Source organism: Terrapene carolina, unplaced genomic scaffold, assembly GCF_002925995.2.
Source record: "Terrapene carolina triunguis isolate 2854851 unplaced genomic scaffold, T_m_triunguis-2.0 Scaffold261, whole genome shotgun sequence".
NCBI lineage: Eukaryota > Metazoa > Chordata > Testudines > Emydidae > Terrapene > Terrapene triunguis.
The window spans coordinates 859251-883895 of NW_020664612.1; the positions used below are offsets into that span (position 1 = coordinate 859251).

General features: G+C 44.6%; 1 protein-coding gene across 1 annotated transcript in view; it reads left to right on the top strand.

Annotated features, from left to right (window-relative positions):
• The first annotated feature begins 764 nt into the window (after window positions 1-764).
• The window catches only part of PTDSS2 (phosphatidylserine synthase 2), a 73120-nt gene continuing 49239 nt past the window's right edge, over window positions 765-24645 (top strand). Inside the window, exons 1-2 of the mRNA XM_024213311.2 lie at window positions 765-1084; window positions 14835-14936. Coding sequence (XP_024069079.1) covers window positions 885-1084; window positions 14835-14936 — 302 coding nt within the window. The 5' untranslated portion in view covers window positions 765-884. The remainder of the gene's footprint in view (window positions 1085-14834; window positions 14937-24645) is intronic.

The window sequence follows — 24645 nt, forward strand, 5'->3', positions numbered from 1 at the left end:
ATTCCCCAAAGAGCTAATGATCTGTTTGACAGCACAGGGATATTAACTCCAGTGGTCTGGCCAAATTATAATCTTGAGTAATTGTATTCAACCCAACTAAAAATTCCTCCTGTATTTCAATTAGATATGCTTTTCTCCTCCTCCTGTCCTGAACTGCTGCCTCCCCACCACTGATTTGGTGCCCCCTCCCTTTTGTCATTGCAAATCACTGGCATCAGAATCAATGAATCGGGAAGGGAAGAGGAATTCCCCCATCTTTTTACATCTCCCGCCTGAATCAGTCTCGGGCCGTGGGCCCAGGCGGTTCGTGCGGTGCACAGATCAGGGCTAGGACAGGCCAGAGCCACCTTGCACAGGTGACCCAGGCAGGGCCAGGGGGACTAATGGGGTTTACAATGGAGAGGCCTAGGGGGAAGCCATATGGCAGCCAGCCATGGAGCAGAGCATCACCTGCCAGGCCCTGGTACATAGTGCAACCGCCCCCTGCCTCTGGGGCTCAGTTGCTGCGGGCCCGCGCCAACCAGAGCCACGCCCCGGGAAACTGCGCCCCGCCCCCAACCAAACACCCAATCAGGAGAGGGTCTAGTCAGAGTCGCGTGCGCAGAAGACCCTGCTGTGACCTCCAACCAGGACAGAGAACGGAGGCGCACGGGCCCCAATTGGCGACCCAGAAACCAGCCCTCTCGGACTGCGCACGCGCAGTGAGAACAGTCGCTGCGCGGGAGGAGGGGCTGACGCACGACGCACGTAGAGGCGGGCGGTGACCTACGTGCGCGGGGTCGCGAGGGGGTGCCCCTTGTGAGGTGGTGCGGGCCGATGGGGCCGGCCGAGCCGAGTGGGGGCGAGCGCGGGGCCGCCTGAGCCCCGCCGGCCGGGGCGACGCTATGCGGCGCGGCGAGAGGAGAAGCCACGGCGGGGCGCTGAGCAAGGCCGCGCTGGAGGAGCAGCCCGACGGCGGGGTGATGGAGGCGCCCCCGGGCTCCCGCGGAGACTCGCCGCCCGCGGCCCCCGGCAGCGCCGCCCCCGGGCTGCGCCGCAGCACCGAGTCCGAGGTGTACGACGACGGCACCAACACCTTCTTCTGGTGAGAGACCGCCCCCCCCCCCCCCCCCGCGCGAGCCTGGCCCGCCCCCCCGGCCCGGGCACCGAGCCTGGCCCCTTCGCTCTCCCTAGCCAGCCCCCGGGGTCTCACCGACCTTGTGCTGCCTCCCCCCGGTCAGCCCCAGCGGCTGATAAAGGCCCTGCCCCGGGACTCACGGATCCCCTGTGCACTCTGACACCAGCGCCCAACTCTCCTTACTCAGTCCCTGCAGGACACCCAGGGAGCCTTTCACCCCAGTGCTGGCCAGTAGCTTTAGCCCAGGGGCCCGGTGCCACCTCCAGCTCTTCCCAGCGGGAGTGGCCAGGGCCCCTACCCCCCACCCTTTCTCTAGTTACTGACTAACCCCCTCTGTACATGCCCCCACTACCACCCCGTCTTCCTTCAAAATGTTCCGCACCTGGTTGGTTGGTGATTACACCAATATACCCACCTTTTCTGCCTCTATCATCTACTTCCAGAAGGCATGGGGGGTATATGGTTGGGGTATGTGGAGGAGGGGGGTATCTGACACTCTAGTGTTTTCTAGTGAGTGATGCTAATACCCTCTGCTTTCCTGCCAATACCTTCTCCATCTATTGCTCTTATCGTTTCCATTTTCTGGTGAATGATACACCTAGCTCCCAAGCCTATAGATCTAATCAGCTCTTCAGTAACACACCCTGATGAATGTCCGGCTATGTCTACACTACCACTTACGTTGGCAAAATTTGTTACCCAGGGATGTGAATATTCCACCCCCTGGGTGACATAAATTATGTCGGCATAAGCGGTTGTGTGCACAGCGCTATGTCAGTAGGAGAATGCCGCTTGTTGGAGGCGGATTAATTACATTGACGGAAGAGTCTGTCTAGTGTAGACATGGTCTCAGTCCTTTAACCTCCCAGTCACACCTATCTTTAAATATAACTTGTGTAGTTCCTGCACAGCTCTTTCCTGTTGTTGTCAAACAAATAGGCAATCAGATCTGTAATCCCTTACAGCAGTGGTTTTCAACCTTTTTTCATTTGTGGACTCCTAAAGAATTTCAGATGGTGGTGCGGACCCATTTTGAAATCTTAGACATAGTCTGTGGACCACAGGTTGAAAACCACTGTTCTATGGGAACAACAACCTTTTGCGTACCCTTTAGACATAGTCTGTGGACCTCCAGGGTCTGCAGACCACAGGTTGAAAACCACTGCATTACAGTAAAGGTCCAGAATTATGACACAATAGAGTGGGGTGTGGTCTCTGCAACCAGAATCTTTTTGCTGTATTTTGTCTTGCTAGTCTCCCAATTTGATATTTGGTAATACTAGGGAATGAGAGAATGGCACCAGAGGGGTATAACTAGGAGTAATTGCATAAAACTGAACAAAGGAAACTTTAGGCAGAGGATCAAGACACATTTTCTGGCATTGAGAAATATTTGGCTGTTAAAGTCTTCCATGAATTGGATGCGTAAGCCATGTTGCTTGGATCACTTAAGGATGAGTTACATGCAGACTTCATTTCAGTGTGAATTAACAGATTTAGTTACTGCAGTTCAAGTCTGTAGACACTCATTTTGGAATAAAAATGGCTAATGTTGATCTAGCTAACTAAGCTATAGCTGTTTTTATTTCAAAATTAGAATGGTGCAAGTCTCTGTGTGGATAATTCAAATAAATTGCTTTAATTGATTTATTTTAAGTGGTGCAGACGTGTGTTTAGACCAGTCCTTGGGATGGAGCAGTAGTGAATACATTCTGTCCAGTACTTTCAGGGGGAAGAGGAAAGACAAACAAGACAACTCTCTCTAGTTCTTTCACATTTCTAATTTACATAACTAAAGGAAACAGAAAGAAATTTTCTTCTGGTGAGTGATAATCCCTCTTCCCATAGATAAATACCCACAGTACTCTAATGTTGACTCTCGGGCTTTTGCAACATTCTGACCCTGCCAAAATCCAGTTACTAACAAAATTAAATCACTCAGCATTTTGCTGCACTAATCAAGCACTCCTTGTTCTCCTGTAGTAGAACTTACTATGTAACAGTATTTGTCTAATGCTTCCTCCAAATCATCTAGTGAGTTGCAGCCTCATTCTTCACCAAGACAGATGTTTTCCCACTCTTTCACCAAGTTACTCTGTAAATGAATTGCCTCACACACTGCTTTCTGGGAAAGTGGAATTTCATACTCCATCTCCATGTGTTATTTTCTCTTCACCATGTACACAGTTATCAGAAGAGCTGTGTGTGTTTGAGGGTAAAGGGATTCCCCCTCACATAGTTTGTCTTACATAATGTAATACCTCTTTATTGATCCAGAAAGGTAAAACCAATTTTACTTAGTCCACTTGACTGGTGGAACTTGCTTCATTTGGATTTACTGCATGTCAGTTCCACAAGATGTGGTAAACATGATTTTTTCATCTGAAATGTGTCAATAGTCCATCTTAGTGCTAATGATTAAATTGAGCTTCATTTCCATTTTTGTTGAATTTGTCACCTGAGACAGATTCATGCATACCTGGAAAACCTCAAAGGGAAATATTTCAACATCATCTTCCATTCTAGAGTTTCTTGAGAAATTTGGCTCTCTATGTGTATAAGTTCCCATAATGTTTCTCTGGGACTTTTTTGAGCTGCTTGCCATTGTTTTCTGGAAAAGGAAATCAAATTACTGGGTATCTTTAAAATTTTGTTTTAAAAAGAAATGCATTCATTGGCTTGATCTACAGACAGAACAGAGAACATGCTCAGCTGACACTAGAAAGGAGAGGCTCAGTAGGAGGGGAAAAACATGAACAGAGGAAGATCTGATTTGGCTTGAGCATTGCATTAGTGAGAAGCTCCTGGCTCTGGATCCGCTGGTTTTGGCAGTAATGAAAGAGGGGATGTGTTGAGCTTGATGGCTCCTGTGATACATTTCTGCTAGTTTAAATCTCAGCAAGAAATATCCAGATGCTGCTAGATCCCAGGATAGTCAGTAGAAAATTATTTGGAGCCTGCTGTACCAAAAGTATATCTGGCTAGGAAAGAACATTATCTTCAGGGTGCAGGAACTATCTGGGAGAGAACACTCTGGGAACTTGCCACGTCCAGGCTCTATTACCGGATCTCGCTGAGGTCTACGGATAGTGCCACCTTGTAAATGGAAAATGGGTAAAACTGTCACTTGTTTGTTGTGTTTTTAAATGTCTTTTTTTTTTTTTTTTTTGCCAAATTGTTTAAAAATTCTAATACTGTTCTGAATTTCCTGGTTATATTTTGTGGAAATAGCTGCGTGTTCTGCCATTTTCATGGGCCTTCCTCTACATGAAGGCTTTAAGTGAATTTGTCATTAAAAGTCTGTATTAGGTGTTGTGATTAGAGCTGGTATCTGAATATACTAGATTCATCAAAAATGCCATAATAAATAATGCTGTTATTTTCATACCTGCCACTCTAAGCAGAGTTAGGTTGACCAAATATGCCATTATCTCCATGGCTGTCTTAGGAGAGAGCTTCTTTAATGTACAGTATTTCCCATGCGTTGCTTGGTCGTCACTAGAAGAACAGTGAGGGCGAACACTACAACTGCAGTGTAACTTTTCAGTGTTGTAGAATTAGCATAATCAGCAATAATATCTTTGTTTTTTCTGTAGTGCCTATCATCATGATATTTAAGCGCTGACAGCCAAAATTTCCAAAGAAAGTGTCCATAGAGGTTTCAATGAATATTGAGGGATATGGCAATCTAGTTCTCACCCAGCAGGATGTTGGGTTTGCCTCACTGACTACTTAAATAAGATTATGGTCTTTTGTATTTGTGGCTGTGTGAATTACATAGGACCCAGAGCTACTACCCTTGAAATCCACCGATGTCTGAACTCAGTTATTGGTGTGGCCTATCCAGTGTGAGAAATGGAAAGTATTTAATAGATTTGTAGACACAATAAAAGGAACCCTTCCTAGAAGTAATACAACTTAATTTGCATAAGTAGCTTCACTGTCATAAATGTGGTTCTTTTGAAACTTTAACATTTAGCTTTAGCTATAACACCTTTTGCAGAGCTTTAAAACAGACCCAGAAATGAATGTAGTTAAACTTTGCAAATTGGCTTTTTTTGGCATGAGAAAATGAAACTGGTGCTGTGTGTCCTAACTGAGGGTTACTAAAACTGCAAAATGTTAAATCTGTATTATGAGGTCATGCATATTTTTGTCAGGAGCAGAAATATGTCAAATACAAGGGGAAGAGGGATAGGGGGAGAAGAAACCTTACAGTTGAGCTAGGTTAACACAGTATAGCCTTCTCTTCAGTTTTTGCACTTGCCCTGAAAATACATTAAATATTTACCCCTTGTGTTGATTGCAAAACATGTTGGTTTTAGAGCAGGGTTGGAAGTATACAGTTAGTCAGGAAAGCTTCCTGCTCACCCTGGGCAAGTGCGTCCATCGTCTTCCACAGATTTTAAACTTTCATTGGAAGTTTCTTGCTCTTATGGTTGTGAAGAAAGCCTTCTTTGTGGCAGGGACTGGCTTTTGTTACGTTTGTATAATGCCTAGCACAATGGGGCTGACTCTCATGGGGCTACCACTATACAAATAATAACTAATGCAGTGCTGTCTTTGTAAGTTTGCAGGCGTACAGCTCCAGTGCCACAGCTGCAGCTCAGTTTCTGCAAGTTGCAGAATAGTGGTCCATTTTCATTTTTCTCAGTCTTCGTGGGGTTGTTTCATTCTGCTGCAGCCTGGGCTAACTATGAGTGCATTTGCTTGGAAGTACATGAAAACAGGGTGAACAGCAGCTAAAAACCTCCTCCTTAGCAGCAGGGAAGCTGAGAGGAATAGTGTAGCAGAGACGCATCTCATTACAGTAGGCTGGGGATGTGTGCTGCGAATCCCCATTCTCATGGTAGTTGTGGGACTCTTGGGAACAAAGAATAAATGTCCCTTCCAGCAGTCAGAGAGGATTGGGTGCAGGGATTTCAAATGTCTCACATCGACCCACCGTAGCTGATAGTCATAAACTTTAAGGTCAGTAGGGGCCATCTGGATCATCTAGTCTGACCTCTTGTGGCCTGGTGTTATATAGAATTTCAGTTACCCCTGTATTGAGCCCAATAACTTTTTTGACTAAAGCACATCTTCTGGAAAGACATTCTCTATTTTTTGGAGTCTTCAAATAGAGAATCAATTGCTTCCCTTGGTGGTAGTTTGTAACAATGGTTAATCACCCCTCTTTTTAAAAAAGAAAAAGTACTTTTATTTTTAATTTGAATTTGCCTGGTTATAACTCCCAGCCATTGGTTCTTATTATGCCTTTCTCTCTTATGTTAAAAAGCCCTCAAGTATCTCATTTTCAGTGATGGTGTATATGAAACATGGAGTCCACACACAAGATTCAGGAACAGAATTCTAGTGGATAATGAAGAGGGGTGAGGGCTAGAACTGATATTTTGTTGTGCTAGTACAGTTTCTATAGAAATTTTTCAGGGCTGTTTTAGAGGAAGACAAGTTAGGGACTTGAAATTAGAACTGCAGAAATTCTAGTCTAAATGGCGCAGGTCCTCTATTTTGATGTTTCTAATGTTGTGTCTTTTGGTCAGTGGAGCCTCTCCTAATGGTCAGCAGAATGAAACCCTTTAAGAACCAAGCAGTGAGGGATTGCGGGAGAGGATTTTTTTCTGACAATTTGTACAGTGGCCCGCTGAATGAAATGTTGACAAGTCACTGCTTACTTGCACGTATTCCTGGTCCCAGACAAACTAGGAACTATACGTTGATGACAAGAGGCTTTTACAAGAGGACATTAGGAGAAAGAGGTTAATGGCTTAACCAACTGGTAAAGAGGAGGAATAAAATAGGAGATTTGAGGACAGCTTTGTATGAACGTTTCTTATTCCATACTCTATTAATAGACTCTATACCCCTTTCAAGAAGGGAGCAGTCTTTGTGTTTGAAGCTCTTAATATTGCTATGCTGTATGAATTGATAGCTCTTAAGGTGAGCCCAGTTGAGGTCTCATTCTGCACTCTCTTTACTTTAATCTCCTCTCTATTCCTTGTGATTGATGCTTTCTGTTCTGCTTGGAGCTGCAGGGATGGAGCTTTCAGTTGGAGCTGCAGGGGCAGTACCTGTGGACGCGGCTGCGTGCAGAGCCGCCTGGCCGCGCCTCTGCGTAGGAGCTGGAGAAGGGACATACCGCGGCTTCCAGGAGCCGTTTGAGATAAGCTCCGCCCAGAACCTGCACCCCTGAGCCTCTGCCCATGCCCCGATCCCCTGCCCCAGCCCTGATCCCCCTCCCGCCCTCTAAACCCCTTGATCCCAGCCCGGATCACCCTCCTGCACCCCAAATCGCTCATCCCCAGCCCCCCCCGAGCCTGCACCCCCAGCTGGAGCCTGCACCCCAACCCCCTGTTCCCGCCTGGAGCCCCCTCCCACACCCTGAACTCCTCATTTCTGGTCCCACCCCGGAGCCCGCACCTCCAACCAGAGCCCTCACCCCCTCCCGCATCCCAACCCCATTTTGTGAGCGTTCATGGCCCGCCATACAATTTCTATTCCCAGATGTTTCCCTCAGACCAAAACGTTTGCCCACCCCTGCACTTGAGTATGTGTCCTGGGGATAGTATTAAATAGCATTAAAACTGATATCTGCAATTCTTTAGTGCAAATACTCGAGCAGGAGGGAGGAGGTGATTGGGAGGCATTAGGAGTTTTGCAGGGCTCTTGGGGTGAAGAGACTGGGGGACAGGGGAGCTGTGTCTGTCCTAGGGACTAGTGTGGCAGAAACACTGTGTCTGAGGTATTGGCACTTAAGGGGTTCTTTCAGCCCTTCTGCTTCAGATCCCTGAAACATTATCATCTGACTTGTTTTGTAAATTGCTTTGGAATCCAGAGGTCAGAAGGAAAGCACTGGGGGGGAATAAATCAGTTTCATACTGCTAGAAGGCTAACCTAACTTTTGCCCACTGGTATACTCTCTCCTTCTCCTTGGTTGAGGGTTTTGTTTGTTTTTTAATTTAATTCAAGTGTTTCTTTTGGGTTTTTTTATTTGTATCCCTTTTAATCTTATCTATATTAAAAAATAACACTGGTTTAACTAAATTGATTTTAAATTATTTAAACTTTCATGAACCTGTGATGCAAAAGCCCTAAATAAGGTTAAGCTTTGTTTAAAATGCATCAGCATTAGGAGTTTGACTTTTAGCTAGATCAGTTTTAAAACTAATTCTTGTAAGTCACGAACTCCATAGTATAGAAAAGGTCTGAATCTGTGTTTACCTTTCCCACCAGCAGAAAAATTAATTTTGCAACCTTAGTTAGTCTTCAAATTGCTGCTATTGGTGCTGCCATGGAAATACCACTGGACATTACTGAAGTGGGGGTCAGGGGGGAATGTTATGGCAAGAAAAATGGGTGTTTATATCCTTATCAAGCATCACAAGTATGTACAGAAATTTAATAAGGACGTTATGTACCTTTATCAATGTAATCAACGTTTGTTAATTGCCCAATAGCAGGTACTTCTTGATTGCCCTGTTTTTTTGTAGCTTTAAAGCTCTAAGTTTTGAAGCTCTAACCTAGATTTTTAAGCTCTTTGGGGCAAGCACTGTATCTGCTGCAGTCTAGAAAGCACAGCAGGGTGCTGAACCTACTTAGGCCTGTCAGACACTGCCGCAATATATATACAAAAAAAGTACTTGCCCCAATGTGGTTATTCTGAGTTATTCTTCTGGGGTTTAGGTAGATGAGAAAGAAAGCAATAAAAGAGCATCAAATATGGGAGAGAGATGGGAGGTGGCATATAAATCAGGAAGGGATACAGTTCTGTGTTGCATGTTCCTAAAAATAATAGAAATAGAGCAGCAGAAAAAAATACTTCATGCCTTTACTGCATGTAGTTTTACTGAAATCTGTTTTATAATGGAGCAGCAATAGCTTTTCCTTATTTAAGTCTGCAATCAGCCTTCACTCTAAAACTCTGTATTTCATCCCTCGGTAACTATGGATTGGGAAACTGGGTTAGCTTAAACCACCAGCCATACTTTGAAGACAATGTTTATGCAAAGCCTGATGCAAATCTGTCAACTGTTCGAGTTAGCCATTAAAAGCTTGACTGTGTCTCCCTCTAGCTCAAAAGTTTGCTTCTACTTTAAACTTTCCATAGAGTAAAATCTCCTTGAAAGGTTGTGTGCTGACTGTACTTGAAGAAAATGGCTTGTAACTAAGCAAAGTTACTGGTATTTGAATAATTTCTGGGGCCCAATCCTGATCCCTTGGATTTGACTAAGAGTCTTGCCACTGGCTCCATTAAGAGGAGGATTAGGAGGACCTGTTTCTGTGAGCATGTTGCCCTCTATGGTTGGTTAAAGCAAAGAAAGTATATAGCTTCCAATGACACAAGGACATTTAACACTGTAGGATTGGAGCCTAACTCTTATGCACATGCTTAACTTTAAGCATGTGAGTAGTCTTACTTCAGTGGAACTATTCACATGCTTAAAGTTAAGCATATGTGATTGAAAGCTTGGTGCCTGAGAGTTTCCTTTACTTCCAGTAATACAAAGCTTGTGGTTCTCTGCAGAACAAGGGTTCAAGTCCTAATTCTTCAGGAAAAGAGACCTAATGGTGTCTCCTTCGTCAATACTGTAACAGTTCCTTTATAAAGCAGGTTTTACTCTCCCTTGAAACTCCCAAAAATGACCAATAGTACGACAACCCTAAAAACTTGAAGACATGTTTTTTTTGGTTAATTAGAACAAGTTCTAACTTTGAATAAATGTAGCTACTACCTTTACAGAAATAAGATTTAGAAATAGCTTTTTGAAGCATTTGCTGTTTGCCCTCCTCCCCCAAATCAGCCCAGTGAAATCTTATTACATCACAGAAGTTTTTTTGAGTATTCCCAGGCAATCTCACTTTTTAAAAAGGAATTGCCGCCATTTGAAAGCAAGACATGATTCAGTCACTGAAACTGTCATAAGGAAAAGCTGATGGAGAATATTTTACAACCTCTGTCCTCAACTAACTTTTTCATTAAGCAAAGGCAGAGAGACTGGGATGACTGATTACTTCTACATAATGCAGCTTTGTCAACAAGTTCTTTCCATGATCCCTATAAATACACTGGGGTGATACAATATGGACAGACAATACATTTTTTTGCCAGTTTCTTCTCACAGCAAAGCTATTTGTGGAATTGATAAAATTAAAGGAGCAAATGGTGCTGGCCAAGCTAATAATCTTATGACCTTCATTTCATTTATTTGAAAATTACACACAAGATGTTTTTAAAACAAACTTGGAAGTTGCATAAACAGGCTTTAAAAATGTATGTTTGCTATGGACAGTGCACCATCATATCATTTACAAAACTCAAGCACTTAAAAGCAAAAAAGTGGGTAGTTAGCTACATAGTAAATGTTACACTGCACTTGTAATCTACAGTACACTCCATCGGTAATCATAAAATATAAACATGCAAAATGGCCTGAGTTTCATATGTATGCATTAGTGGCACATTGATCAGGTCCAAATTCACATTCTAAATCCATATAATTAAACTAATAAAATAAACAGATGCCATTGCTGTTAAATACAGTATTTTATCAAAAAGCTTGCTGCCAACTGATAGAGATACTGATATTTTTCATTTACCGTATATACTTGTTCATTAACCCGTTCGTTTATAAGCCGACCCCCCAAGATGGTTAGGTAAAAATAGCAAAAGCTGTATGACCCTTTCATAAGCCAACCCTATATTTCAGGGGTTGGCAAACTTTGCCTCCTGGCCTGTTAGGGTAAGCCGCTAGCGGGCCTGGATGTTTTGTTTACCTGGAGCATTCACAGGCACGGAGCCCCTCAGCCGGGAATAGGGGGGTTGAATGGGGGCAGGGGTCCCAGGGGGGCAGTCAGGAAGGAGAGGGGAGGTTGGATGGGGTGCTGGGGGGCAGTCGGGGCGGGGATTCCAGGGGTGGTCAGGGAACAGGGAGCAGGGGGAGTGGATGGGGCAGAGGTCCCGGGGGGGGGCAGGCAGGAAGGAGGGGGGGGGGGTGGGGCGGGGGGGGGCAGTGAGGGGTGGGGCAGAAAGGGGACAGGGAGCAGGAGGGGTGGATGGGGCAGGGGTCCCAGGGGGCCGTTAGGGAACAGGGGGGGTTGGATGGGACAGGAGTTCCAGGGGGGAGGGGGAGCAGGGGCCGGGCCATATGTGGCTGTTTGGGGAGGCACAGCCTCCCCTAACCGGCCCTCCACACAGTTTCGGAAACCCAATGCGACCCTCAGGCCAAAAAGTTTGCCTGCCTCTGTCCTAGATGGATGCCCTAACAACCAGGCTACAAAGTCATTCTCTCTGGCTACCTGCCTAGTATGCTGGGTTTTGTAAATTGGAGTCTAAGGGATCTATGTCTGCCCATTCATTGCATAGGCAACCTAGGTGCCTAATTCAGAAACAACACTTTGATTCACAAAGCCTGTGATTTATTTATCTATCTAGCCACCTAAAAGTTAGGTATTGCTATGCTCAGTATCATATCTCCTAGTACAGGGGTTGGCAACCTTTCAGAAGTGGTGTGCCGAGTCTTCATTTATTCACTCTCATTTAAGGTTTCGCGTGCCAGTAATACATTTTAACGTTTTTAGAAGGTCTCTTTCTATAAGTCTATAATATATAACTAAACTGTTGTTGTATGTAAAGTAAATAAGGTTTTTAAAATGTTTAAGAAGCTTCATTAAAAATTAAATTTAAATGCAGAGCCCCCCGGACCGGTGGCCAGGACCCGGGCAGTGTGAGTGCCACTGAAAATCAGCTCGCGTGCTGCCTTCGGCACCCGTGCCATAGGTTGCCTACCCCTGTCCTAGTACTTAACACACACACCTGCTGGCACTGTCAACACAGATTTGTGAATTTCCCAGCCCCCTTTTTCTAGAAAAACCCAAACCATGGAGTGTGTATTTCCAGTTTATGAACTTCTGTCACACTGATGTATTTATGTGAATCTAACTTTATTTGAAAGTTTGGTACCAAAGACATTAGGTTATAATTTCAATTTGCGAATGAAAACTCATAAAAAGCTAAGAGAAGTGATGAGAACATAAAGGTTCTTGTTGTGCATATTAAACAAGAAACCCTGGTATTTTAAATGTCAGGGTATTGCTGTGATCCCTAGATTAACAGAGCCATGGGGACAATTCCTAGAGCACATGAAACATTCAGGAGCATTGAATTTTCACCTTGATGATCTTTCCATAAAGGAATGAGTGAAATTAGAGCATCAGTGTGTTCTTGTAGATGACTTACTACATCTATTTATTCAAATGAGGGTACGCTTCTAGGCTGAATACATCTTATTTAGCAAGCTCTGAGGGACTAAAAATATTTTTGAGAATAAATTGTTTTTGTCAGGTACATGTCTTAAAGTAGACGGAGGAGTTGATGAGGACAGCAGTCATGACTGTATTGTAACCTCCTCTTGGATTACTTTATAAAAGGAACATTTAAGAAATAAAACAAAGAATGAAATATCTGTATAATATGCAGCCTTGAAAACTTCAGGGAAAGACTGGAGCTTCTTCCAGTGATGCAGCATTCTTGTTACAGTGACTCGTTGTAATTAAGAGACCATGTTCAGGATAACTAAATTAGATAAACTCACGCAGTGTCCTATTGCATAATATCCTTTAGGAAGGGATTGTATCTAGTTTTTAAACTAGTATAGTGCTGTGTAAAATAGGAGTTGAGTCATATGACTGGCCAATGAATGTTAAGTATGTGATGTCTGAATCATCTGGGTTTCCCCCGCTCCCCCCCTGCATTCTGAGAGAGGCTCTGGTCAAAACGTAGATACATCTGTTTAGCAGGAAGTTTGCTATCCTGAAGCCTGTGAATAAGATTTGATATATTCAAAGATCATAAAGAATTTAGTTCTTAAGCAACTGCTATGTGTTTCTGGAGTTAATCTGTATGCTTTGTTTGGATTATGTGGAAGGACAGTTTTAAATGTTGAACATTTCTTAAATGGCAGAAGAGAATTGCACCTGCCTATGAGGTATTATTGCATGTTTTCCTTGGAGATTAATAGACCTGTTTGAGTGCTGATTATGTTTTGAAACCTTGAGTTATTGTTGGAAAAATGTGGTTCTGAGTAGAACTTACCTTATATTTTAGAAGGCAATTTAATTTGTTGCTTTAATTTTTCAAGCTGGTGAGGGAATTTTTATAAAATTGCTTGTAGCTCTTTGAGTTGCATTAGTTGCATTTTAAGGAAATGAATGAGTATGGAAATGTAAGACTAGCACAACTTGAGCCACAACCAAACTTGGTAAAAAAGCTAGCCTTCATTAAGGGTAATTCTGTCCTGTTTTTGAAGTTTTATACCCAAGTTACTTTAAATATCTGATAGCAAACTAGTGCTATAGTTCTGAAAAGTTAAACACTTTCATGGTATGCTTTGATCTCTGATGATTTGACTTCCATTAAACTTTCCAAAACATTCACTTTATGGCTGAGGCCAGAGTGAGAAGTTCAAAGTAATGACAGTAAATGAAAATATGGATTTCATAATGAAAAATGGTCAACTTCAAACTATACTGTGTTGTTGCTGCAACACTACAGTTTATTGTATACCTCATTTCTGAGGTTTAAGATCAGTAGACATACATGCAGCAATAATAATCCAAACATGTTGTGCCTCAACTTATGACTCTATTGTTTTAACTCTTACGACATTCATGTGAGCTTCTATAAACATTTTCTCACTGTAGACAATACTACTAAAAAACTAGGTGTGACATAAATGATTTCACTCCTACTCTGCCATATCAATTATACCTATAGCTAAAGTATTGAATGTGGCATTTTAGTGGCAAATTTAATGCCAAAATATCCATATATGATCTTGTGGTTATCAGTAGGTACATGCATGACGGTGGTGGTGTTGAGTTTATGGTGGCAATGGATTTCATGATAAGCAAATGGGCTCTGAGTATCAAGAAGTTAAAGGGCTCTTTAAATGTGAAATATGAACTCACTGTTCAGATTTTACATTGCAGAATTGTAGAATTCACTCTCCCTTATTTCTAGATTGAAATTGTTTGTGGACACAGTTCTATACAGTTTGGTTTAGTGACGGAAAATCTCCATTTCCGCTCAGTAAAAATGATGAAGCAACATATGAGCCCTAATTAATCTATTTTCTCATAAAACAACCTCTAAATAGTATGTGCTGATGCTTTCAATGGAATTTAGATGGTTTTTAATCTTCTGTTCAGTTAGTCAGTTTTTCTGTTGCTAACAAACTGTGTACCGGGAATTAGTGAAAATGACAATACACAAAGTGCTTTCAAATACACAAAGCAAACATACTGAGAAATCGGGAAAGATTTTCACTTTTTGTAATCTTAAGTGTTTGTAACAATAGTTGGTATAAAATGTTCAGTCAAGTTGATTTTTCAAGTTGATGCCCTTCACTACGCAAGTGTTTCTACAAATCCTCCAGTGGAGAAGCATTATAAGGGAAAACATAAAAGTACCAGGTTTGAGAACTTTTTAAATTATAAGCCTGTGACACATGGATGTAAGTTTAATGCTGACAATGTTCTGTGCTGCATAGTGCACAGAAATACAATCTAACATGTACTGAAATGTAAAGCACCTCAAGTGTTACCAGTGCCTGTCTAGCTTTCAATAAAATAGCCCAATATGCTGGTCTTTTGTAACGATTCCCCCCCCACACACACCCCATTCTGATCTAGTGTTAATTGACTTTTTTCTGAACTGCAGGAGAGCTCACACCTTAACAGTCCTGTTTATCCTCACATGTGCACTGGGATATGTAACCTTGCTTGAAGAAACTCCACAAGATACAGCCTACAATACAAAGAGGTAACTATCCTTTGCAGAAGTGTTACAATATAGCATTTGTCCTGTCAGTATGAAACTAGCAAAACTAAACTACAACCTATAAGCTCATCTGGTACAAAAGTCTTTGAATTTAGTCTCTAATCAGTGTAGTGTTTCTTACTGTAATGAGCTCCTATGCGTATGTGTAAATATAACTAATTATAAAATCTCTTAATGCATTCAGTTGTTTCTGTGGCAACTCATTCTGCCTCTTTGCTGATGTGTTGAGGCCTGTCTTTTACAATATATAAACAAGCTAAGTTTGCTGTGTGAACTGTAAATTAATTACTTGTATGTTTATGCAAGGCTTTGGTTGAGGTTTTAATGGAAATGCACATTTGGGCTTTGAGCAAACATGAGAACTTGTACCCCAAATGGTAACTTTCAGAAAATAAAGTTTAGAATTATTTCATACCTGAATGTGTTCCATCACTACAATTATGTTCTATTCAAACTGATCAAGCTTAATCAAACATTTCCTCTATAGAAGTAGAGCAGGAAAAAGATGATTACATCTCCTTACTTTGTATAGGGAGTGAACCTTGTGTGTGTTTCGCAAGAGTGCACAAACAAAAGTGTTCCTTCCCCATCATTAGGGAGTCCCTGTCTTCAAGACCTAAATCTTTTCCTAACTAAATTGATGGAGGGACCTTCTTTACCAATCTCTCTTGAATATCTATCAATCAAAACATCCTTCCTGATAACAGTTATCGTACATACACGATCATAAGCTGGTTCGTTTAAAACCGCCCCCCCCCCCAAGATGGATAAGTAAAAATCGAAAATTTCTATAACCCGTTCATAAGTCGACCCTATAATTCAGGGGTCAGCAAACTTTGGCTCCCGCGCCATCAGGATAAGCCGCTGGTTGGCTGAGATGGTTTGTTTACCTCGAGCGTCCACAGGCACGGAGGTAAACCTAAGTAAACAAAGTGTCCCGGCACGCCAGCTGCTTACCCTGACAGGCCGGGACAGCAACTGGTGGGGAAATTTTTTGTGGGGGAGAAGCTGGGAGTCAGGGGAGTAACCCCTGTGACCACCCCCCCACGTGACCCCACCCCTAGCCCGGGACCCCCACACTCTCCCCATCCCATCCCTTCCCACCTTTTCTGGGGAGGGCTAGGGGAGGATGTCTCTGACCTGGCTAGAGCTGCTCCGGCAGGCTGGGCAGCACGGCCGCAGTCTGCTTCGGTGGGCCAGACAGGGCGGCGCGACCGCAGCATGTTCCAGTGGGCTGGGCGGCACGGCCGCAGCCTGCTCCGGCGCCCGTGCGGCGCAGCCACAGCCTGCTCTAGGGGGTGGGGCCAAGCGGCATGGCTGCAGCCTGCCAGACCCGGAGCTGCAGCTGCTTCAGAGGCTGGGGGGAGAGCAGCGTGGCCAAGCGGAGAGACTCTGGCCCCGCCTCTTCCCTTCTGTCTCTGCTGTCTGTGCTGCTTCTCCTTGCTCCCTCTGTTGCGGGAGGGGCTGTGTCCCACCTCTCCCTTTCTATACCCGTTCATAAGCCGACCCCCGTCTCTGTTGCTTCCCTTTTTTACTAAAAAAATTTGGCTTATGAATGAGTATATACGGTATGTCTGTGGAGAGGTTGAGTGAGCTTAGTGCTTTCATTCTACTTTATACTGTGGTCCACAAGGAAAGTCATCACAATTCCGTCCCAGCTTCATGTCTAAGGTGTTCTCAATGTATTTCTCTCTCCATGTTCTTTGCAGACTCCTCTTCTACTGAGGGAAACTTGTCTCCATATTGTAGATTTAAGGACACACTGTTTTTACCTGGAAAACACCAGGCCTTTGAGAAGATAAAGTATCTTGTTTGTATCACGTAGGGAGAAGTGCCAAGGGAGAACCCATTACCAATCAAAGGCTTTCTCACTGGATTAGTAGATGTATAGAATATAGTTATACCTTAGCTAGGAAACCAGTGCCCCATGGTTTACAAGAGCCACTGCAGCATCAGTAGCATGCCGCTGGCAGGTTTCCCTGGTGCAAATGTGCAAAGCAGCATCTTGGAAGTCGATGGACACTTACACCAGATGCTACTTATATTCAGCATTGCACTCCAGTGCCTGGTTTGGGAGGGCAGTGCTACAGTCCATATTTATCTGTGAACACCTTACCCACTATCCACCTGTGAGAGCACTGCTTGCTAATCTCCCACAAGGGGAATACACATAGGCCATCAAAGAAGAGGTTATTTACTGTTTTGAGAGTTGTCTCTGTGTATTCACTCTACCCATCCATCGTCCCATCTACCTTGGAGTTCTGTATAACATCAGACCTCAGTAGTTAGGGAGAAGAAACAAAAGGTCATGGGTGGGGGGGGGGGAGGGGTCCACTCCCTTGTATACAAGGTGATAATGTCAACTGTGAGTGCCAAGTTTTTAAGGTAATTCCACAGCTCAACTTCATGAGCACCATATCCCATAAGTGTGAATATACAGACTCTGGAAAAACAGCTATTGATAAGCAACCTCTTTGCTTTCTAATAATTATACAACTTCAGCCCTTCTCATGGTCACCAAATGTATGGTTGCGTACCTCCTATCCTTCTTCGGTTATACCAATATGTTGAGGAGAGTTTGTGTGTTCACTGCCTGAGATAGGTGTGTTCTGAGGTTGCTATCTTTGTATTCCAGTAAATAAAGTTGGATTTGGCAGTGATGTGTGGTTAGAATGGACTAGATAGTAGTGTTGAGTGGCTAGAAATTAGAGCCCCAGCAATGTGGAACTGAGTTCTGATTGCAGCTCTGCCATTAGCTTGACGTGACCTAGAACCCATCATCATAATTTCCAGGTAGGAAAGAGGTATGTTGAGGATTCATTGTTTGTAAAGTGCTATATAAATGTGTCACATAGTCATACCTCCCTCAGAAGTTCCCTTGGGGGGGGGGCGGGATATCCAGACAGCCAGGATAACTCAAGAATCTGAAGGTGGTTGTTCGCTGCAACATCTTTATTCTTTTATTATTATGCCTTCTTGACTTGGAAATTAGAGTTGCTTGTATAGTGACCTGAGGCTCAGAGTCTCTAAGTTATGGTGCAGCCAAGTTTCAGCAGTCCCCTGTAATTTATTCAGGCACATGGGCTTGCAGAAGGCTACCAGAAACAAGCTTTTCTTCAGACTTGTTTCCCCTGCTGCAACTTGGGTTTTGTTAGGTATTACTTCCTGTAGCTTCGTAAGTGGCTTTTCAATCTCCTTGGTGTGAGATTGATGCCTTTTCTCTGCATTCCTGTTATTGCTAATGCTTCGTTATCTTTATCAAACACTAGCTACAGTGTTAAGAAACAGCCCGGGAAAAGAGCCTGTGTAATAACACCTAGAAGAATGAGATCATCTGCTGTTTCAGAGTACAAACCCTTCATAAAAAGATGAGCCTGTTTGGATGTGCTGAAGGAAACCCTCAAGAACATTTGATCTCTCTGCTAGATAGTTCTGATGTGCTGAAAGAAACATTCAAAGAGAAGCTTTTCTTGTTGTTTTGCTGTATATGATTGAGCTTACTTTTTTTTATCAGTCCCTCCATTTTGACTTTAGGGTTGTGTGGCAGTTATGTACCTCATTCTGTGTTTATACAGAGTAATTTTAGCCAATAAATTTCAAACCTATTCTAGTGTTCCTTGTAGAAAATAAAATGTGCTTAGTTCCTAGAACCCCCCAAAAAGTAAGAGTGCCTGGTTTTATACCTTGGTGACTTACAATACAGTACTTTGTCTTGCCTTGGATCACAGTTCTACCTTATTTTAGGCTAGTTCTGCTCTTTCTGTGGCTTTACCTTCTGTTCTTTAAACTCTAAAATCTGTGTCTGCTTGAAGCTGTCACTCTCTGAAAAAATCCTACAGTAACACTTAGGCTAGGTCTACACTCCAGCGGGGGGTCGACCTAAGATACGCAACTTCAGCTACGTGAATAGCGTAGCTGAAGTGGCGTATTTTAGGTCGACTTACCTGGCTGTGAGGACGGCGGCAAGTCGACCGCTGCCGCGCCGCCGTCGACTCCGCTACCGCCTCTTGCCGCGGTGGATTTCCGGAGTCGACGGTAGAGCCATCAGGGATCGATTTTATCGCGTCTTCACTAGACGCGGTAAGTCGATCCCCGATAGACCGATTGCTACCCGCCAGATCGGCGGGTAGTGAAGACATGCCCTTACTCTGCTTAATGAACATCAATAGCGTAATCATACAATGTGTAATGAACAGTGTCTGTACCTGCGATTATTCAGCACTTGGAAATGAAAATGTGTATTGCAGTAAAGCTCTGTCCTTGTCTGTATGTGGGGCCCACAAATGTAGAATTGCAAACACTTTGAAATCATTAGTTTTCATACTCTTGTTGCATGTTAACTTGTGGGGTGATAAACTAGTGTGGGACAAGGGGGGTGGGTAGGGCAGAATAGAAGAATAGTAGGGAACAAGGAACACAAACCAGAACTGCTCCACTCCCCATTGCAAACATGCTCCCAAGACTGAGTAAAGCAGATGCATCCGAAGAAGTGGGCTGTAGCCCACGAAAGCTTATGCTCTAATAAATTTGTTAGTCTCTAAGGTGCCACAAGTACTCCTGTTCTTTTTGTAAAGCAGATGGGTAGTTCCTTGAAAACCAGCTTTCCCTCTCTACTCCCCTAAACGCCCCTATGCAGCTGCCTACAGCAGTAACTCACATGTTACAGGGGTGTGAGCACAGATAGCAGCAGAAAGAATAGATCAGAAAGGATAGTCATACAGTTGAAAGCCAGAATGGACCACCAGATTATTGTCTGACTTCTTACTTGTTGGTGCCCGTGACAACAGGAATAAGGCAGTAACTATTGCAGAGCATGATTCAAGGAGATGTGGGGTGCTGGTAGGAACCTCAGTACTGCTCCATCCATTTATATCTCAGATTACCTATTTAAACTTCCTAGCATTTGAGACTAAATCATTCTCTCAGTATTGAATGCAGCACTGACTGAGTTTCTGTGTGTTTTTTTTTTCCCTTTCTTCACAATGAATGTCTTAAGGCTTTTGTCCCATTGATCCTGGAATCAGTCTCTCAACTGCATGCTAAAATCAGCTGCCATTAGAGACGGTTGTATGTAAATCTGAGGTAACAACTACTGTTTGGAACCATCTCCACCAGTCTGAAATACTTCAGATTCTTTTACCCCACATCTCAAATATATAAATAATTATGAATCCTATCACCCTGGTATAACTAGTCATTTTGATATCCAGTGTGTCCGTTAGGTGACACAAGTTTCAGTAGCTCTTCTGGATCTCGCTCTCTCTTGGCTAGAAACGGTGTTTTCACTAGTAAAACTGTTCACAAAACCTACTTGTCATCTGACTCTTCAGATGGCAAGGATGACCTTGCCTCTGGAGAAGCTTGTTTCCATCAATACTGGTACAGTAACTCCTCGCTTAACATTGTAGTTATGTTCCTGAAAAATGCTACTTTAAGCAAATCTAATTTCCCCATAAGAATTAATGTAAAAGGGGGGGGGGGGGAGTTAGGGTTCCAGGGAATTTTTTTTCGCCAGACAAGACTGATAAACAAACAATGTAATAATATACACAGCAATGATGATTGTGAGGCTTGGTTGAGATGGTGGAGTCAGAGGGTGGGATATTTTCCAGGGAATGCCTTGCTGCTAAATGATGAATTAACACTTGGCTGAGCCCTCAAGGGTTAACTTAACAAATTGTTAATGTAGCCTCACTCTCTACATGGCAGCACAAATGGAGGGAAGAGACACGATGCATGGTAGTGGCTGCAAACATTCCCTGCGGAAACTGAATGCGATGATGAACCCACGCTATCCCACTGGAGCGCACCACTCCGTCCACTTTTCAAAGTGCCGGCTTTGTGTGAGAGAGACGGGCATTGCCCCTTTTAAGTACGCTGACCCCCACTCTAAGTACACTGCCTTTTTAAGTAGATCAGCAAGTTGAGACAACAGCTGCTGCCAGGAAGCTCCCTCCCTCCTGAGCCCTGTCCTGTTGCCGCCCTGCTCTGTGTAGATGGGGTACAGGAGCAGGGGGAGGGGGACACCCCTGACATCAGCACCCCTCTTCCCTCCCCCTCACCCCCTGCACAGCAAGCAGAAGGCTCCCGGGAGCAGCTCCAAGGCAGAGGGCAGGAGCAGCACACGGCAGTGGGGGGAGGGACACCTGAACTGCCCAGCAATTGGTAGCCTGCTGGGTGGCTGGAACTTAGGGGAGCTGATGGAGGCTGCCAGTCCACCCTGATTCCAAGCCCCCACCAGCTAGCTGCAATGGGCTGCTCTTCCTGCAAGCAGTGGACAAAGCAGGCGGCTGCCAAACAACTTATAAGGCAGCGTTGCACAATTTTAAACAAGCATGTTCTCTAATTGATCAGCAACGTAACAACAAAACAATGTTAACCGGGACGATGATAAGTGAGGAGTTACTGTATTTCCATACTGGACTTACTCTCCTTAAGGGTTGCCAGAAATGGATATTGGGGGAAATAAGCAATGTGAAATGGACTTGGTAATTGGAATACTAACGCTACAAGAGGGAGGGCTAGTGCAAGACATGTTTCCTGCCTATTCCCCCACTGCAAGTTTGGAGGAAGTGTAAGATTGTAAAAACAGGCAAAAAGTAAAATAAATCAGCAACCTTAATATTTCTCCTTCGCTTGCATCATGAAAATATTTAGCCTGGGCAAGAGCCATATCCAAATGCTCAGTCTGGTAAAACAGCAGGAGTAGTACCGCTAGAGAAGGAATTTAGGATGGTGAAGTAAGATTAAGTTGACAAGCTATTTAAAAGCCAGAAATGGCATTCTGTCTCCCCTTTCAGACCTCCACCAAGGCTCTTTCAGGTATGTAGTGTGGAATTTATTTCTTGCACCTCCCAATCGTTTAGCACTGAAGGGAGACTAAGGGTACGTCTGCACTACGGGATTAATCCGAATTTAGATAATTCGAATTTGCGAAACAGATTGTATAAATTCGATTGTATGCGGCCACACTAAGCACATTAATTCAGTTTTTACCCACATTAATTCGGCGGTGTGCGTCCATGTACCGGGGCTAGCGTCGATTTCTGGAGTGTTGCATTGTGGGTAGCTATCCCATAGTTCCCGCAGTCTCCCCTGCCCATTGGAATTCTGGGTTGAGATCCCAGTGCCTGATGGGACCAAAACATTGTCGCAGGTTGTTCTGGGTACAGCCTCACCCCTCCCTCCCTCCCTGCATGAAAGCAACGGATGGCAGACAACCGTTTTGCGCCTTTTTTCCTGGGTGAACACTGCAGACTCCATACCACGGCAAGCATGGAGCCCGCTCAGCTCCAGACAGCAGTCATGAACATTGTAAACACCTCGCGCGTTCTCGTTGAGTTTATGCTGAGCCAGGACCAGAAAAACGAGGCGAGGAGGTGGCGGCGGCGGGAGCGCAGCGACCAGCGTGATGAGGACATGGACATGGACACGGACACAGAATTCTCTCAAACCACGGGCCCCAGTGCTTTGGAGATCATGTTGTTAATGGGGCAGATTCTATCCATGGAACGCCGATTCTGGGCAAGGGAAACAAGCACAGACTGGTGGGACCGCATAGTGTTGCAGGTGTGGGACGATTCCCAGTGGCTGCGGAACTTTCGCATGCGTAAGGGCACTTTCATGGAACTTTGTGACTTGCTGTCCCCTGCCCTGAAACGCCAGAATACCAAGATGAGAGCAGCCCTCACAGTTGAGAAGCGAGTGGCGATAGCCCTGTGGAAGCTTGCAACGCCAGACAGCTACCGGTCAGTCGGGATTCAATTTGGAGTGGGCAAATCTACTGTGGGGGCTGCTGTGATGCAAGTAGCCAAAGCAATCATTGAGGTGCTGCTACGAAAGGTAGTGATTCTGGGAAATGTGCAGGTCATAGTGGATGGCTTTGCTGCAATGGGATTCCCTAACTGTGGTGGGGCGATAGATGGAACCCATATCCCTATCTTGGCACCGGAGCACCAGGGCAGCCAGTACGTAAACCACAAGGGGTACTTTTCAATGGTCCTGCAAGCACTGGTGGATCACAAGGGACGTTTCACCAACATCAACGCGGGGTGGCCGGGAAGGGTTCATGATGCTCGCGTCTTCAGGAACACTATTCTGTGTAAAGGGCTGCAGCAAGAGACTTACTTCCCGGACCAGAAAATAACCGTTGGGGATGTTGAAATGCCAATAGTTATCCTTGGGGACCCAGCCTACCCCTTAATGCCATGGCTCATGAAGCCATACACAGGCAGCCTGGACAGGAGTCAGGAGCTGTTTAACTACAGGCTGAGCAAGTGCAGAATGGTGGTAGAATGTGCATTTGGCCGTTTAAAAGGTCGCTGGCGATCGCTACTGACTCGCTCTGACCTCAGCCAAAGAAATCTCCCCATTGTTATTTCTGCTTGCTGTGTGCTCCACAATCTCTGTGAAAGTAAGGGGGAGACCTTTATGGCAGGGTGGGAGGCTGAGGCAAATCGCCTGGCTGCTGATTACGCGCAGCCAGACACCAGGGCGATTAGAAGAGCACACCAGGAAGCAGTGTGCATCAGAGAAGCTTTGAAAACCAGTTTCATGACTGGCCAAGCTGCAGTGTGAAATTTCTGTTTGTTTCTCCTTCATGAAAACCCGCCCCCTTTATTGACTCATTCTCTGTAAGTAACCCACCCTCCCCCTTCCCCCAGCTTGCTTTCAAACCAAATAAAGTCACTATAGTTTAAAAATCATTTATTCTTTATTCATAGATTGTAAAAAGAGGGAGGGATCCCGGGTGGGGTTTGGGAGGAGGGAAGGAAAAGGCCATTAAGAAATGGTTAAAAAAATGACAGCCTTTTGCTTGGGCTGTCCACTGGGGTGGAATGGGAAGGTGTACGGCGCCTCCCCCCCCGCGTTCTTACACGTCTGGGTGAGGAGGATATGGAACATGGTGAGGGGGGTTATACAGGGGATGTAGCGGCACTCTGTAATCCTGCTGCCGTTCCTGAAGCTCCACCAGACGCCGGAGCATGTCTGTTTGCTCTCGCAGTAGCCCCAGCGTTGCTTCCCGACTCCTCTGATCTTCCTGCTGCCACCTCTCATCTCAAGCGTCCCTCCTGTCCTCACGTTGGTCCCTCCTGTCCTCACGTTCACTGGCTTCTTTCCTATACTTTGAAACCGTGTCCTTCCACTCATTCAGATTAGCTCTGTCACTGCGGGTGGATTGCATGATTTCTGCAAACATCTCGTCTCGCGTCTTCTTCTTCCGACGCCTTATCTGTGCTAGCCTTCGGGATGGAGGAGGGAGGCTTGAAGAATTTGCAGCTGCAGGAGGGAGGGAAAAAATGAGAGAATTTTTTAAAAAGATACATTTTGCAGAACAATGCTTATACTCTTTCACGGTGACCAACACTATTCACATTACATAGCACATGTGATTTTGCCTCTTAATATTGAGTGCCTGTGGCTTTGGTGTTAGAGATCACAGACGCAGGTCCGGGCAACAGAATTCAGCTTGCAGGCAGCCATGGTAAGCCATTGTCTTTCGGCTTCTGCGCCCTCCTTTCCCACATACCAAAGCAAAGCCTGTTGACTGCTGCGGTTTTCCTGTTAACCTTCAGCAGCAGAAAACAAACTAACCCCCCCACCATCCAATTCTCTGGGATGATCGCTGTATCCCTCCCCCCACCGCGTGGCAGGTATCAGGGAAGGTCCCTGCAGAAACCAAACTAACCCC